This window comes from Equus asinus, chromosome 5 (assembly GCF_041296235.1).
Source record: "Equus asinus isolate D_3611 breed Donkey chromosome 5, EquAss-T2T_v2, whole genome shotgun sequence".
NCBI classification, from domain to species: domain Eukaryota; kingdom Metazoa; phylum Chordata; class Mammalia; order Perissodactyla; family Equidae; genus Equus; species Equus asinus.
The window spans coordinates 51,451,997-51,469,496 of record NC_091794.1 but is presented as its reverse complement, the minus strand read 5'-3'; the positions used below and the strand labels follow the sequence as shown (position 1 = coordinate 51,469,496).

General features: G+C 41.8%; 1 protein-coding gene across 13 annotated transcripts in view; it reads right to left on the bottom strand.

The window, feature by feature from the left end:
* Window positions 1-3,535: 3,535 nt before the first annotated feature.
* The window catches only part of GOLIM4 (golgi integral membrane protein 4), a 74,129-nt gene continuing 60,164 nt past the window's right edge, over window positions 3,536-17,500 (bottom strand). For 7 of the 13 annotated variants that reach the window (XM_014846448.3, XM_014846450.3, XM_070509528.1 and 4 more), the window contains 6 exons: window positions 17,135-17,214; window positions 15,650-15,759; window positions 12,733-12,897; window positions 12,334-12,402; window positions 5,569-5,649; window positions 3,536-5,254 (listed from right to left, as the gene is read on the bottom strand). In XM_014846448.3, the coding sequence (XP_014701934.1) occupies window positions 5,105-5,254; window positions 5,569-5,649; window positions 12,334-12,402; window positions 12,733-12,897; window positions 15,650-15,759; window positions 17,135-17,214 (655 nt within the window). In that variant the 3' untranslated portion in view covers window positions 3,536-5,104. Of the gene's footprint in view, window positions 5,255-5,568; window positions 5,650-12,333; window positions 12,403-12,732; window positions 12,898-15,649; window positions 15,760-17,131; window positions 17,215-17,500 lie in introns of all 13 variants that reach the window. The other 6 variants (XM_014846447.3, XM_014846449.3, XM_014846452.3 and 3 more) reach the window with 1 other exon arrangement.

The following is a 17,500-nucleotide window of genomic DNA, read 5'->3' as shown; positions in this document are numbered from 1 at the left end:
CCCACGTTTTCCAATGAATCAGTTCTTTAAACGACATGCATTTTATGGGGAATGTTGTGTATGTGTTAACAGATAAACAGAAATGACATTTAATTTCAAGCTCCATTAGTAACATACAGGGAATAGTGAGAACAAAGTCAGCCAAGATGGTAAAGGACAAAAGTATTCCATTTCCAATTACTTAGTGTACAAATGCAGCAGCTAAGATAATGTTGAGTGCTTGCCAACTTAAAATGGAAGGGATTATAAGAAATAGAAAGCCCTGCTATCTAAAGATCTCAAAATATTTGTATTTTCTGTTGAAATAATTGTTTTTACAGTAAGCAGGTGAAATCTGGCATGATTTCTGTTTATTTAAATAAAGTTTTATTGGCAAACAGCCATGCTCACTCCTTTATGTATTGTCTCTGGCTACTTTCAGAGTACAACAGCAGAGGTGAGTCATTTTGAAAGAGGCTCTATGGCCACAAAAACTAAAAGATTTACTATCTGGCCCTTTACAGAAAAAGTTCGCCAATTTTTGGTGTGGACTAAAGAATGGGGATATATGAGTATTCTTAACTTTATTACAATAATCTCTAGGGTTTTTTTACACGTTCTCTGGGCCTTAAAGATTGATCCAAGAGAAAACATGACGATCAAGATATTGGCAAAAAGCATGTCATTATTTTTTAAAACTTGCTACATTTAGGGCAATAGGACTAAAAGTTAATGAAAAGTATTTCTTCCCACCCTAATGTTGTTCTGCCTCATAAAGAAAAACATAGTGCTGAAGTCAGTCAGTATTCTTTAGGCTGTGCTAGAAAAGAACCTCAAACTTGCTTAAGGGAAAAAAAGGGAGATTTATTGGCAAATAAAATCAAAGAAAGTCAGAACCTGGGAATTTGAACACCATTTTCTTTATGACTCTGTCTCTCTCTCTCTCCCTTTCTCACTTTTCTTCCCCTCTCCCCCGCCCCCAACTATACAATAATCCCGTCCCTCTTTCTGTGTTGGCTTCGTTCCTTCCTGGTACAACTGGGTTTTCTCAACATCATGAAGAGGATGACTCCCGGCAGCTCCAGATGTACATTTCCTGCCATCACCAGAGCAGCCAGAGAGCATTTCTCTTAACTGGCCGCAGTACAGAAACTGCAGAAGATGGAATACAAGGATTGGTTTGGGGCCACCCCTGCGGTTATAGGGTTAGGCCTTTCTACAAATGAAGAGCAGAAGAGGAAATGGTGTGCAGACAAGAGAACCACCAGTGGATGAACACATTAGACTACTCCACCATTATCAGCTGGCCGTCCCACAACAGATAGTCACAAGACCCAAGAAAATTCCAAGGGGATATTGCATCTCTTCCTCGGCTTAGGCAGGGCTCTTGTAAATCTTAATTCTTTAATACATTCGGATTTGAAAACCTCTCTGGATTTCACAACTCCGTTCACCTGTTTCTCAAGAAATTCTTTATTCCTGATGCTACAACTGATGCTTTGAAGAAGACAGACATACAATGTTACCTCTTCCTTTGACTATGTCTTTCTCAGGTCAAATAATACCAATTTCTTGGTTCCTCCTCAAGATCCTATGGCTGAGACTTCACTTTTTTTTTTTCGACTCCCATTAAGATTTGTTTTTGCAAAATTGAACATACCTTCTTAATGTATGAAACTCAGAATGTTACACTGGATAGTGAGCCACATAACCCCGGCTATATTTGAGATTAATATTGGAATCTGATTCACCCAGGAAGAAATCATAGCTCTGCCACTTCGTCGTATGATCTTGAAATAATCAATATCCCCATTTTACAGATGAGGACTGTAAGATATTCATTTAGTAAATAGTTACTGAAGGTATCAGTGCTTGGGATGCAAAAAATAAACAAGAGAAATAAGGTCTCTACCCTCATAGAACATGTATGTCAAGGAGAGAACAGACAAGTTCATAGGCTGTTTCCATACACTGTGGTAAGCTCTTTGCTATGAAATACAGGATGCTACTGCGGGACAAAGAAAAGGTATGCAACCTAGACTGAAGGCGGGGTGGCAGTGAACGGGAGATAGACCCTTCCTAGAGGAAATGCTGTCTGAGGTGAGACCTAAAGCAATGAGCCAGGCAAAGTAGAAGAGGAGAGAGAATAGGGATTGACCAGCATTTCTGGGGAGAGTAGGTAGCAAATATACCATGATATCAAAGCATAATGATTTAAAGGAACCGAATGTTAGTCAAGTATTACTCAGGAATCTCCAGGTGGCAAGTGACAGAAATCCATTTCCAACTATCTCAAATGAAAAAGTAGTATTTATTGGCTCATTAATCAACCTACGGGTAGACCTGGCTGGCATCAGGGATGGGAAGGTATGGGGACTGAAAAAATGCCACAACTCTTTTCAGCTCTGCCTCTGCCTTGTGCTTATCTTTGTGGATTAGGTCTGTTCTCTACTTCTGAGGAGTATTTTCTCCACACAACTGACAAAAGCTGAAGAACACTAATATTTAAGGGACAGGCATAAGAAGAGAAACCAGCAAAAGACTAAGAAAGAGTAGCCAAGATGATAAGAAGAAAACTAGGAACAGACAAAAAAAGACAAAAGCTGATTCCAGAATAGAAATTGACCTTATTTTTTTAATTGCTATGCAACATGCCACAGTATGAATGTATCATAGTGTAATAAGAAAACTAAAAATGAAACAATGAACTCAAACCGGTTAAACGGTGTCAAATGCTCCAGGAGGACAAAATTCTTCAGTTGTGAGAGAGGGATTCTAACAACCTTAAAAGAGCAGTGTGGGAATAAAGCGGGTCCTATTCACACACTCTTTATACTGTGAAAGCATTCAGTAAACGTCAACAATTTTCCTTTATAAAAGTGAGTCGCTATGACTTACACGTGGCTCAGATTATACTTACTCCTTGATCTTTTTTAATCACTCTTACAAATATCCAGTCATTTCTTTTTTTTGTCCTCTTCTGCACTTGTCCCTAATAAACTGCCTTGTTTTTTTTCTTCTGATTATGCCACTTGTACCAAATTCTTTAACTTACTGGTTGCACCGAAAGTCACGGATTAATTCGCAGGATAAACAAGTGACATTTTATTTCTGTTCACCTCATTAATGTAGATCAGCTCTGGCTGATTAGTTCTCCTCCAAACATTAGCTGACATGGCCCTATAACTTTGTGCCATAGAGACAGCAGAATGGGTTGAGGTTGCTGCTTTCCTGGGGGTGAGTTTAATCGTTTCATTATTTTGCGTGTGTGCCACATGAGACTCTCTTACATTTCTGTACCTATTTGTTTGTTCTTCCCCCAGAACCAGCTCAAATAAAATAAAAACTCTTAGCTCTTTCTTTAGGAAAGGGAAAAAAAAAATCACATACTAATCCAAGTAGAGAAGGAGATAAGGAAACAGGAACAGGTTGGGAGAGGCATTTTATAATTCATTAATATATATTGATACCTCTTAGAAGTTTTCCTTTTATGAAAAGGAACTGAGGGATAAGATCAGAAACTAATAAGAAATCACATACTTTAAAAATTTACCACTTGCTTTTTATAGCTTTATTGACTATTACCAAGTTTCAATATGTTTCAAATAATTAAATACTGCAACTGGGACATTAAAAATACAACTAATTTACCAAAATAATTGTATTCTGAATATTATGTACAATATTATACATTTTACATTACATAAAGGGTTTTTATACACAAATGTAAGATTTGATTTATGATTATTGAAAATCCAAAATACATTTGAACAAAACATCCCTATTCACACATACACAATCACTCAACTGGGATAATCAAACCATACATGAGTATGGTTGTTAAAAAATAAAATTACATTCATACAATGGTAGAAATTGAAATTTGTTTTTATTAATTTGAGAGTATTATTATAAAACCACACACATAGGAATTATATAACCTAATTTTACATATTTAAAAATCTATGCTTGAGACAGAAATATGTCTCTATCTCAAGGGAAATTTTTGATTTTTAATTTTTTTTATTTTAAAGGATTGTTATAATTCATAATCACTAAAATGCTTATATGTGGGCAGAATGCAGGCCCAGTCCCAGCAAAAAACAGAAAAGCCATGAGAGTCTGTCATATCGACACGTGTATTTCACCGTACAGTTTTCAAAAAATAATCCTATTCAATTGTACAATTTGGTATGCCTTCATATTCAGATTTGTCACCAAAGTAATTACATATTGAGGCACAGAGCTTATAGGGGAAATATATATTACTGTAGAGAACTAGATACTGAAACAAGGATTTCACTAGGTGACGTCAGGAAAAAAACAGGATAGGTGCTCACATAGAAAACACCACCCATACACACTAAATTAGTCAGTAAACAAGGAGTCAGTCCTTCAAAAAGGCGAATACACTCATGTGTCATACCTTGTCGAATACTGAAATATCTAAGTCCAGAATACTGTGACGTGAGTTTTAGTATTATTCCACTTGTAAATTTAATTCCTTTCACGAAGAACAGCTGTGATTTTAAGTAAAGCCAAACATTTTCTTAACTGATCTGAAAAGTTGGAAACAAGTTCTTTACAAGAGAAATGTCTTTCCAACTGCATGTCACTCTGTACGTGGCTCTTACTTGAGAGCGAGACAGACTGTGACAATCCCATCAGAACTATACACAAGACCCTGGGAAGGGCAGACGGGAGTCAACTGGCCGTTCTCCTGGAAGTCTGCACGGCACCTTGCAGTGTTCCCTCTTCAGAAATCCTGTATTTTATCAAAGGCAAACAACAGATCACCTGGAAACTAGAAGATAGGAAAGTTGAAACATGTACAAAATCGACATCCTTCCCAACACCACATAGTCTATAAAAAGTCAGCTTCAGAGTCTAAGGTTTGCTTTACTGTTTTTCTTCCTGCTCATGTTTAGTTTGAATATAAAAGAAGCTCTAACCTAGGTTATCAAAATATATTTGTATAAATGTATGAGCTTTTCTAATACAAAAGTTAAAAAATGTCTAAATTCTTAATTTTTGTAATTAAATATCCTAGAGTTCAGTAGGCAGATGTATTTTCGAGCAGCGTGAACAGAAGCCGCTGGCTGAGCGCTGTGTGAAGGCGGCACCGTTACATTTCAGCTCGTCGCCGGGACTTCTCAGCAACAGCGGCCCCGTCTTCCTCCTCCTCTTCCTCCTCCTCATAATGTTCCTCTTGGCCTTTGGGGCGGTTGTCATCTCGAACTTCCTGTTCTTCTCCATCGTTGTTTTTCTCATCAGCCTTAAAGTTAAAAGAAAAGAAAAACTAAGAGAGAGGGTGTGGGGTTGGTGATGTAACTAACTCCCTCTAGAAAGTAAAGGGTGCGATGGTACTCCTTCTTGGAGAAAGGAAACAAGTGAAGAAAAATGTTCCAATAGGCAACACTGCTGCAATCTTTCCCAATCTATGAAGGTTGTCACAAATTTTCTGAACTCCAGGTTGGCCTGTTAAACCCCATGGCACCTTAGAGGCACCTGCTGGTATCTATCCGACTAGACAGACAGATCTCCTACACATGCGCACACACGCAGCAGAAATATAGATCCTACACATACGTTTTCATCATTTTCACCGTAGGTCTCTTCAGCATTATGCTCCAATTCCCTTTTTTTCTCTTCGGTCAAATCTTCCTGAACCTAAAACAAACCAGAGATACTGGGTGACGCTTTTATCATTTAAACACTTGCAACATATTTTGATTTCCAAAAAGTTCATTCAGAGTAGCAGGAACAAAAATAAACTAAAAATAAACTTGAAAAAAGATAAAAGTCAAAGATGTGACTTGTCTATCAGCTATGAAGAAATGTGTAACACACCTACTACAAAAACTCAGGGTGAATGATTCAGAACCTAGGACTTTTGAGACTGAGTTTCTGATTTATTTGAATAAGGGTTAACACCCCAAGTGTAACACCTGAAGAAATTCAGCTGATGAAATTTAAAATTCCCCTTTTCGAAACGGGAGAACTATAGACGTCTGAAGGCTCTGACACAATGTAAGCTCTACAAAGACAGGAACCATCTGGCTTCCTCAACTAATTGTCTTTAATACCTAGATGTTTACCCGACACACTGTAATTGCTTAATAAATATTCAAGGAATGAATCAATCAATCAATGCAAAAAAAATCTGCTCTGTAACAGCAAACAGACACCATTACTTATATACAATGCAGTAGAAAACTGAGAAAAAAAAGTGTATCTATATTTTTATAACTAGGAATAAACTCCTCTGGCTAAAATATCTCTAACGTAGAACACAATCATTTCAATTTCTTCATGAAACAGTTATTAAAGTGCCTCAAATCCCTACATCTCTTTAGTGTTCTAACACAGTAGTTCTGTTTTAAGGAGCTTTCTGTTATGTAAGCTAATACTGTTATGTGTCAGTGATCTCCATTATTTTTTCAAAATGCAAATCAAAGCAAGCATCCAAATATTTTTGCTGAATAATCTTGAACAACACACAAAATGACCTGATACTTTTGGGGGGGGTTTAAATGGGCAAGGGAAGGAAAGTCTGCGGGTGCTGTAATTAAGGGCTGCCTCAAGGTGTCCAGTCCAGGGGCCTGCCAGACAAGCTGTAGGGGGAGGCTGGCCTGTTCGGAGCCTACAAAGACGACCCTCAAAGACGCCCTTGGACAGAGCCCAGCCTTCACGAACCTCTTCTAACCAGCCCTATGTCGGCTGGACTCACAACTCCTAAACTCCATTGGCACCAAATACCTTCTGGAGACAGAGGATAGAGCATCTTTTGTATTCACATGTCCTGGTGGGGCGAGCTAAAGAGAAGACACCCTTGTCTCACCAGCAGACTGGTGGCCCAGGACATCTCTTCTGCCCTGAGTCACAGAAGCTCATAACACCAGCCCCAGGACTCTAGGATGAAAACAAGGAAGCACTTATTTCAGGATCTAATAATGTTTCGCTAATTGAAACATAGTTAAATTGTTGTGTCCTGGTCGATTTCAGTAAACGAAGACATGTTTTCTGTAGCCTCTATAATGAAAATATACTAGGACACCAAACGTGGTTTCATTGGCGTGGGGAGGGAACTGCCTGGAAAGCACTATGGTGGAAAGAATACATAAATCAGGGCCAGCAAACTTCTTCTGTAAAGGGCCAGATAGTAAATATTCAGGCCTTCTCGGCCATAAGGTCTCTGCAGAAACTACCCAGCCCCACCGTTGCAGGGCAGAGGCAGCCTTAGATGCTGCGTAAAGCAGGCTGGCTGTGTGCCAACAAGACTTTCTTTACAGAAGAAGCCGAGGCTGGCACTTTGCCAGCCCCTCACACAGATTGCGCAGTCAGCCAGACCTGGACAAAACCTTGGGTCTCCAACTTTCTGGCTATATAAACAATGAGGTCATTTGTTTTTATGATGAAAATTTTCAAGCACATACAAATAAAGACAATAATTCAAGGAACCCCTTACAGCCATCACCAAGCTTCAAAAGTCATCTCAGTGTCGCCACACTGTATCATCTATTCTTAAAAATTCTAGACATCATGTAATTTCACCCTCACCCATCTCAGTATACATCTCTAACATCCATGGACTTTTCTTATATAACCATAATGCCATTAGCATCCTGATAAATAATACCACGGTATCATCTAATGTCTAGTTCATACTTACATTTTCCTGATTGTCTTAAAAATGTCTATTTACAGTTGATTTGCTCTAATCATGATCCAAAGGCCGCACACACATCAGTTCCACTCCTCTCGTTTTTCTTTATTGCTATTGATTTATCGCCCTGGAGAATGACCCGCATTCTGGATTTATCTGCCTCTTTAAGGTATCACTTAACTCATTCCTTTAGCCCCCACATTTCTCGTAAAAGGAAGGTTGCTTAAAGGCGTGAAGGAATTCAGATTCAATTTGCAAAGCAAGGGTTTCAGAGGTCATGTGGTAGCTTTCAGATCTTGTCTGGCTTTCAGTGGGGCTAAGATTGGTCAGTGAGCTCAGATGGTGACGGCCTGATCGCTCCATGGTAAAGTTCCCTGACCTCCATTCACCCAGTGATATCATCCACTGATGACTGCTCTGAAATCAATAGTTTTAATTAAGAGTCACAAAAATAGTAACTTTCTAATTCCATCATTCCTTCTGTATTCACCTAACTTCTATAAAGAAGGACTTGCCCACATCAACTATTTAGTTATCTTGCTTGGTATACTTAATTATGGTGGCCTTTAAAATCAGACCTGGGTGGGCTCTAATCATGGTTCTAACAATAACAAACTGTGAGACCTTCGAAAATTTAGCTAACCTCTCTGAAACTCAAATTTCTTATCTGTAAAATAAAAGGGATGGGTAAACATCATTGATTTTTAATCTTCTGTGTGTGTGTGTGTGTGGTAGGGGGTCGTGAACCCTTTTAAGGATTTGGTAAGAAAGGCTTCAGCAAACGGGCATAGATACACGTTATTTTGCATAGAAGTTTCAGGACGTTCAGACTTCCCCAAGGCCACCCGCAGCCACAGGTCCTATACTGCTTCTCTAAACAGTGTGTTCTGGAAATGTTGGCATCAGCTGGGGGCTTGTGAAGAACTCTGACTTCTAGGCCCCAGCACAGATAAAATAAAAACCTCTAAGCTAAGGTCTGGCCCAGGAATTTGTATTTTTCACACACCCTCCAAGGGATTCTCAGCCACAGCAAAGACTAAGCACCACCTGCCCAAGCGACAACGGACGCCAGGTTAATAATGTCTCCGGCTGAAGAGATGAATACCCTTTTGTTAGTTCTTTCTTCACTTCTCTTGGGATCTCTTGTAGAAAATTCAGGTGGTTTCCCAGTTGTCAATATACTTTGAAGTGGGAAGCACTGAATTAAATTACTCTTTAATTTAGGGAACCCACAAATGAAAATTTTGTAATTTTTCAGATTTACAGATACTCCTTATTATTCTAATAATATATTCCTCATGTTTGGGGCAAAAGTAATTTAAACTCATCTTAAAGGCATTACTGAAGAGGAACAAAATCATATGGAGTTTCTAACTTTAAAATATGCTTAGACTAATCACCAGAACCAAATGTTAGTTTCCCTCTCGTGACATAAACACACCAGTTATGTCTTCCACGTTCGGCCCTCTTTAGTGTCCTGCTCAAGCTGATGCAAACATTTGTCCAAGATTTCCCAGCACTGCTCCTCGTTACTCATTTTTATTCGCTGAAATATAATGTTTTAGGCATTTTAGAAATGGTCCATATGCGATATGGCAAGTTTAATAAATAGCCCAAACCCCAAGTAGAATAGGTCTGCTGAGTTTGAAATGGGCATAGGCCAGCTACCCCATCCCTGTAGGTATTAATGCCTTTCTTTACACATCAAAGATGTTACAGGAACTAGAAGGCTGAACCTCAAGTAGTCAAGAACGCGGAGATCCCAAGAGGCGGATGGAATGGGACAAAGGAAGGGCCTTCAGCAACGTCAGCTGCAGCGATGGACACCACTGCTTGCTGCGAGATGTCTACTAGGAGAGTTTTTGCCATCCATCCGGACAGCTTCTTGACGTGGTGATTCACAGGCCGCAGGACCACGGAAGGCGGGTCAATAAACCACGCTCGCTCTCTCAGGGGTCTTCCGATCCATCTGTTGTCAGTTATACCGGGGAGACGGAGCACTCAGATTTTTCAAGCAGTCACTGAATCTATATATTTTTTTGAACATTCAAATAATTTTAAAGCACAAATAACACTTTTTGGCAAAGTCATAATTTGCCTTGTTTGCTCATAAGTAGACACAAAATCTGGAAAGTAGGCAACAGGAGGATGGCATCACCACGTGGACACGTTCCACTGGAACAAGCCCCCCAACGAAGAGGGAGTGCTTGTTAAGAACGCTGCTGTGCTAAGACAAGAGAAGGCAGGGGGAGTGCCAGCCGCCTAACATCACACTTGTGTTGGGTCCTCTCCCCTCAGAGCTTAAGTCACAAGCCTGATGGGCTGGATCTCAGAACAGGGACAGTCCTGGCAGGACACTGTCCCTCCCGAGGAGCAGATGCCGACAGAAGTCAGGGTGACTGTGGCCAGGCAGGAGGGGACTGAGGGCAGCAATGGGCCTTACACTCGGGGGCCAGCTGCGGCAGCGGAAGACTCTGAGGCTAATGGAGGGAAGAACGACGCCCATTACCCAGCCTTCGAGGGTTTTCAGAGGGCCCTGCAAAAGCTGTCTCACACACACATGGCTTATACACAGCACAGCCCGCGTGCGCCCCTGCTGTAGTGCTCGCATGTGTCTCCCTCTGCTGCAGTCGCTGAGCAGCTCCTCTCCGACTATCACAAGTCCCTGAAGGGTACTGGGGAACCACCCTCCTCAAGGGAAGAACTAGGAACAACAGGAAGGGGTGGGAAGACCCAATACAGCGGGCTGAGGGGGGAGGAGGAGCAGGGCCCCAGGGGAAGAGGAGAGGGGTTCTGAGGGAGGAGGAGCAGTGATCTGAGGGAGGAGGAACAGGGGCCTGAGGGAAGAAGAGTGGGGTTCTGAGGGGTGGAGTTTTGAGGGGTGGGGGTCTGAGGGAAAAGGGGCAGGGGTCTGAGGGAGGAGGAGCAGGGGCCTGAGGGAGGAGGAGCGGGGTTCTGAGGGAGCAGGAGCGGGGTTCTGAGGGAGGAGGAGCAAGGGCCTGAGGGAGGAGGAGCGGGTTTCTGAGGGAGGAGGAGCAGGGGCCTGAGGGGGGAAGGATCAGGGGCCTGAGGGAAGAGGAGTGGGGTTCTGAGGGAGGAGGAGCAGGGGCCAGAGGGAGTGGCTGCCGAGTGTCAGGCGCTCACCTCCACCTTGTCACCACTCTCCTTCCCTCTTGCCTCTCTGTCTTTTCTTTCCATCCTGATCCCTCATGGATCACAGGATTTCTCCCTCCGCCTTAGCTGATATAATATAGAGGTAAGAAGTATCAGTAAATACTGATTAAAATTTTATGTTTACCCTTTTGAATTTTTAAAAAGCAGCCAAGGTGACTCTCTTCTCTTTTAATCCCTCAAAGACTGCTGGCATCTGACAGAATGGAACAAAGTAATATTAGTCTAGACATCCTGTTGCAAGAGAAATCCAGATGAATATCTTTTCCTTGCCAAATGTCTTAATATCCAAGCCTGCTGGTTTTCTAATGCTCTCTTCTGATAAGACAGCTCAGGGTCTTGATTAGGATGAACAGCAGGAAGAGAAGAGAGAGAGGGCAAAACGATCCAGTCAGTTAGAGGCACGTGACCAGCGATGTAGGTCACCAAGGGCTGCAGAGAGCAACATCCTTTTCTGTTTTCCTGGTATAAGCACAAATTTTAGCATCAGCTCTGAAAGGCTGACAAATGCAATAAAAATGAGAAAGCGGACCTAGTCAAGGGAACTGTGGACGTGAGCACAGAAGCACGCGTATTCTGAGCAGGGTCTCCAGCAGGGGGTGCTTGTTCAGGCTGCCATTTGTCCATCCTCTTGTGTGGCTCCCTTCAGGGTCAAAGGCGCACATATGTAGGACGCTTGGCCGAGAAGCACCTCTGAAGCAGGATTGTAGTGCAATGGCTCATTTACTGGTCCAGAGAGAGACTAAACGTGGGGCCTTGGCCTCATCCCTATCATATTCCCAAGTCCTGAGCTTCAGTGGTCCACACAGTAGAGTGCTGTGACTAACCAGCTACGACCAAGAGCACTCATCGCTCAGTCACGCAAATGCGGCACCACGAGAGACATCTATAAACTTCAATGACAATTATATGCTAGAAGTTCACAATAAAAAGCAAACTAAAATGAAATGTTAAGAAATTCCACCCAAATGCATTTTCTCCAACTGAGCTCCTTCTATATTTTTCCTTTTATTGTTAAATTTAATTTAGGTCTTAAATTCTCAGGAGGGAAGAAGCTAAAAAAGTAGAGACCATAAATTTTTTTAAAAGTCTGGAGGGTGCTGAGTGTATTACGATGGACACTCTGGGGTACCCCTCAGAGGCAGGCCCTGTGGCGACATCTCCAGAGAAAGTCACAAGGGTTAGTCCAGACTCCCTCAACCTGCCGAGGTTTTTCTCTCTTTTATGAGGGAAAGAGATAGAAGAAAATATTCTTAGAAAGATCACTTCAATCACATTCCTGAAAGGCCAAATTTCTTAATTCAAAATTTCTAGTGAGAACCAAGGAGGATTCTATTACCCCGTTTTTATCTTCTATCCAAACGTCTCCACTGCCATGGTCCATTTCCTCTTGAAACTGTCTTCCTTATCCTGCCTAAGTCTTTCTGAACATTTCTGCGGAGGGCCTGTCAGAGCTGATGCTGCTGAGGTTTGTTTAGGGTTAGGGTTATGACAAGCAGATCGCTCAGAGTTCCTACCTCCTCCTCTCCCTCCTCCTGGTACTGCTCATCAACATTGTCCTCCTGCTGGTCTGGATTTCCTGCCATCTGTTGAAACAAAAGAGGGGGCTCGGGTGACTGGTCACTGGAGACGCGTTTTACAGAACTCTGGGACAAAGAACAAGCACGCCCCGTGAAAAGCGCACTTTCAATGCATCAGTGGCCAGGAAATGATGAATAATCATTCTCAGCACAAAGCCCAGGATGTCCGCTACCCTCTCCCTCTGAGAGCAGGCATATCATTTCATGCAACGGTCTGAAAACCAACCAAAGAGGCAAACCTTTCATCAATGGAGGTTCTGACTAACTTTTTGCATATACCAGGCCCTTATGAAAATACCCAGGTTACCACCACCCTCCGCTGTGGCATCTGCTCACCACCAGATGCTCCTCCATTTCTGCATTCTGCTTTTGATTACTTTGTTTTTGCTCTTCATTTTCATCTGGCAGATTTTCTTCTCTCACTTGCTCGGCTTCCTCAAATTCATCTTCGCCTTGATTATTAGGGTCATCTGCTGGGTTTATATCCTCTACAGCAGCCCTCTGTAAAATTTTAATAAAAATCAACCGCCACTTCAAAATCCAGGATCAAGTTTAATTTCATTTGAAAGGCCACACACTGGCAGAAAATGAACTTGTCCTTCACCAGCTTGTTCAGATCTATCCTTGCCGAGACTCACAAGGACACAGCCCACCGTCGAAAGATAGAACTCCTGCTTTGTCAGTGGCTGATGAATCACAACATACAAGTAGCACTTATTTTCTGCAAGTGACTGCAAAACAGTCCTCAAAACGATATCACAGGTAGTGAGCATAACCAAACAGACAATAAGAAAAATAATTAATAAAAGCCAAAAGACCAAGTAGGAGAAATAATTAAAATGGGAGATTTAGATAGGCAAATAGTAACTTTTTTCACTGGTATGATGATTTTTATACAGATGAGCTTTCCTTTGCAAGTAACATTTTATATCTAAGTGGGTGAAGAGCAGCTGAAGAAAGAGAAAGCCCACACCAGAAAGGACCCAAGAAGAGGGCCTGCCTGCAAAGGAGACAAGAAGAGGCCTCATTCAAAAGTAAATGACCAATTTCTAGTACGGAGCAAGTTTCTTTACAGGAAACACTACCATGAACCTGAGATGTTGCACTGGCAAGGGACAGGAGAAAAAGAACTGAGCTCACCCGATCATGGCGATATATTTTGAAAAGCATCTCCCCCACCCCACCTCCCAAGGTAGTTCTCAGTTACTGTGCTCAGCAAATGCCCTTCATATATTATCAGCTTCAGAATTATCTCGATTTTCCACTTAAGCTCCCAAAGCACCTTTTAAAATAACACACGTCCTCATAAAGATTCAGATTTTAGAGCCTGAGCTGGGCAGAAACGGAGTTGCTTGCAGGAGCTTTCCGACCACTCCAGGGTCATCAATAGGACACTTAACGGAAGCAGCAAATGCTTCTCCCCAGAGACGGGGGTGCTCAGAGTAAATTTAGTCTCTATGGGTGTGCTCCAGACCGCAGGACCCCACTTCAGTGCACTTCCGAGCCTTGAACACGTTCAAGAGCTCCGGGCAGGCTCGGCTGATCCACTGTCTGCACATCCTGGCTGGAGACTTCATTCAAGTGCCAATGACACTATTCTTGGAAATACAGAGCGTGACAAACAGTCACCTTCACGCTGAACTCCAATCACTTCACAATGTCCTGTCATATGGATTTCTATTTGTGTGTGATCAATATTTTGTGTGGAAATATACGAAAAGCGTAACACACCTTCTTCAGAAGAAAGATGCCAAAAGCTTTTGTAAAAGCTCATAAAAATGTACACACTAGCTTCAACTCTCATCAAGAAACAAGCAGTGAGGTTTAACAGGCATGACTGTTACATTTAGATAAAACAGTTAGATGATCAATTATACCTCAAGAAAGCTGGACAAAACACTTTTTAATTAAAAAATAAATAAATAACTAAAAGAGTTAGATGAGACAAAGAAGGACAAGCCGGCAACACTTTCTAATGAAAACAAGGCACGGTAGAAAGGCCACTTCTTCTCCAGAACAAGTAACCTGGTGAGAAGAGAACAGAGGATTGCACAGTCAAGGAACAAAAGTGCACAGCGCCTCCCCAAGGTCAGTGACTGAGCACTCGCCCTCTCCCTGTCCCTGTCGGGCCCTCTCAGGCATGCTCTCAGGCACGCCCTCAGGCTTGTGCACACTCCCTTTCTTGTTCTCCTACGGACACTCCGTGGCTCTTTCATATTCTCCGGCTCTCTCATACTCTCCGACTCTCTACAGCTCTTGCTCTTTCCAGAAAATATTTCAGGGCTGGGATCCCTGAAGCTACTTTCAGATATGCTAACTCAGGGGCTGGCAGGTGAACACGCGCTGCCACATCTCTGTGCAAGTTAAGTGGAAAAGCCGTTTCCATCAAGGCGGCTTTAAAGAGCTATCAGGAAGACTTTCTCCATGATTATCAAGGCAGGATGTGGATCCTCCGTCCAGCCCATGGGATCCACCCAAACAGGACCCACATGCTAGCACAGACTGAACTCTATACACTCGGTGGTTCACTTACTAGCAGAAGATGACAGGAGAGCTAAAGTAAGTTGAAAAAATCATCTATACAAAAGCACAAGAACACACTCACTCAACATTGCTTGCCTTACTTGTAGGCAGAGGCACAGCCCCAGACAACCCAGCTGAACTGGGAGTCTTGGTCCTTTCTTGGTAAACACAAACAACATTCCTGGTTATGAGGTCTCTACTTATATATATTCTAATTTTTCTATAGCATCACGGTACCTGAGCCATTTTTTTCATTTCTCAAACCACACATCCTTATCCATGTATTTATTAAAATGGTCACTGACTGCTGGGAGATTACAGAGTCAGAGGACATACATCACACCCTAGCAGACTGCTCGCCATGCTCCATAATGGTTCATTTCCTTTCTCAGGTTCTCCAACTCCCACACTTGTTTTATTTTTCATCTTTCAGAATTACTACATATTTCAATGCCTCTCAATTTTGCTTTTCGCAGTTTTAATTTTATTCATCTAAAAGTCACCAGAGGGAAACTCCTTTGCTGTTTTCCCAGAGCAACGCCCCCCCCGCACCCCGCCGTGGTTTATAGTTAACCCTGCTCACATCATATGATAATGCAAGCCACCTTCCTTCTGTGTTGATGAAACAGCAGACATATCTGGAGCCAGACGCGTGGGGTCAGGCAAACCTTCAGGTTCCCTTTCTGCCTTGTGAGTTTCCAGGTGTTGTACCAGAAGAGAGGACACTTACATCTGCCTCCGATTCTGGGTCAGTTTCATGAGGCCCTTGTTCTCGAGGTTCACGTCCATTGTCTGGGTCTTCTTCTGCCTCATCTTGGTGCTGGTTATCTCTCTCATAGGCTAGCAAATCAAAGGAACTAACATCAGCCCAGATGAACCAGACAGGATTCTTCCCTTTCACTCAAAGAAAAGCCACCGGTGGGCTTTCCTAAGACCACCTCATCCCATTTCTCCTCCAGCGAGGGTAAGTCAACGTCAGGCATAGTCTCAGCTTTCCCAAATAAAGTTACATCTTTTTCCCAGACCGTGCGTTGAAAGAGACGGGGCAGGTGAGTGACACCATTCTAACCCTCTAAAACAAATGTTCATAACAGAAGCTGCAATTCTTACCCTGTTATGCAAAAAATAACAACACTTTCTCAACAAAAGAAAACCCAGTCAGGTGGACATTGCTAAAATTATCAAGTAATTTTGGTAACATCAGAGGAAACAGCAAGTACCAAAAGAAGAAATGGATAATGTTTCAGGAAATGAAGGAAAGAACAACCCCATTTGTGGAGCTCAAGACAAATACGGCCATCCTGTGTTCTCTGATATGGCGGTGGTGACTGCCACACTCAGAGACATCCCACATTTACTCTCACACAGACACGCACTTGCCACTTTTCAAAAAAAATTTCCACAAAGAGAATTTAGATAAGAGGAGACAAAGAGAAAAACAAACTAATTTTTAAAGAAGGCATAAGAGGAAAGGTTAAGTATATGGTTGAGCATTCAGCCTACAGAAAACAGAGACGCTGGGTAACTTACCATTAGGTTTCAAAGTGCACCAAGGGATTCATTAAATAGAGAAGGGAACAAACCGTTCTCTAGTCTTACTGATAATGAAACAGAAGAGCTTAAAGTGCTGCACGGGCGGACATAAGGAAAACAATTTCTGACTGTAAGGGCTATAAAATATCAGAATAGGCTTTGGGTAATCATCTTCCTTTAGACTCTTTAGAAAAGGATCCATATCTAAGTGTTAGTGTTGCCAGAGAGACGGTTTCTTTCTAGTTCTATTAGCACAGTCAGCGATATTTCATAAATTACATACTAGATACGCACTTAAATGAAAGCTACCATCAACTTAACATGAAAAACTTCTAAGGCAATGACCCAAAGCCTCCAAGGTAAGGAGAAAATGTAGAAGTTGCCCAAAACATAACAGTCCTATGATAAGGTGTCAGAAATAACTATTTAGTATAAAAAAAGCTTAAATTACCATCTCCTTTCCATTCTAAAATTTTAGAGAGGAAACAGATTATCTTGGGCAATTTTGACTACCGATGTGCACTGTTTGGGAGGATTCAGGAAAACACAAGGACAACGACAACATAAACACAGTACACAAATCTTCTTTGTGTGTACTCAGATATGCATATAACTCAGAGTTGATATTACAAATTACCAAGCAATTTTATTAAAACATTCATCATCTAAGAAGTCTCACCACCTCCTTCCTCTTCCTGGATGCCCTGGTCCTCTGCTCCCTGAACAATATCATTATCCATAGCATCGTAATGAGCTTGCTGCCTGCAAGGGACACAAACATTATCCACTCGGTGACACAAATTACGTAGCACAGTTTGACGTACGTCATTTATCTTTAAAGACAGTTAAACAAAATTTTCAACATTTTTTAAAAAGCCATAAGAAGATGTGATATTTATACACAATGGAATACTACTCAGCCATAAGAAATGATGAAACCTGGCCATTTGCGACAACATGGTTGGTCCTTGAGGATATTATGCTGAGTGAAATTAGTCAGAGGGAGAAAGTCAAATACAATATGATCTCACTCATAAGCAGAAGATAA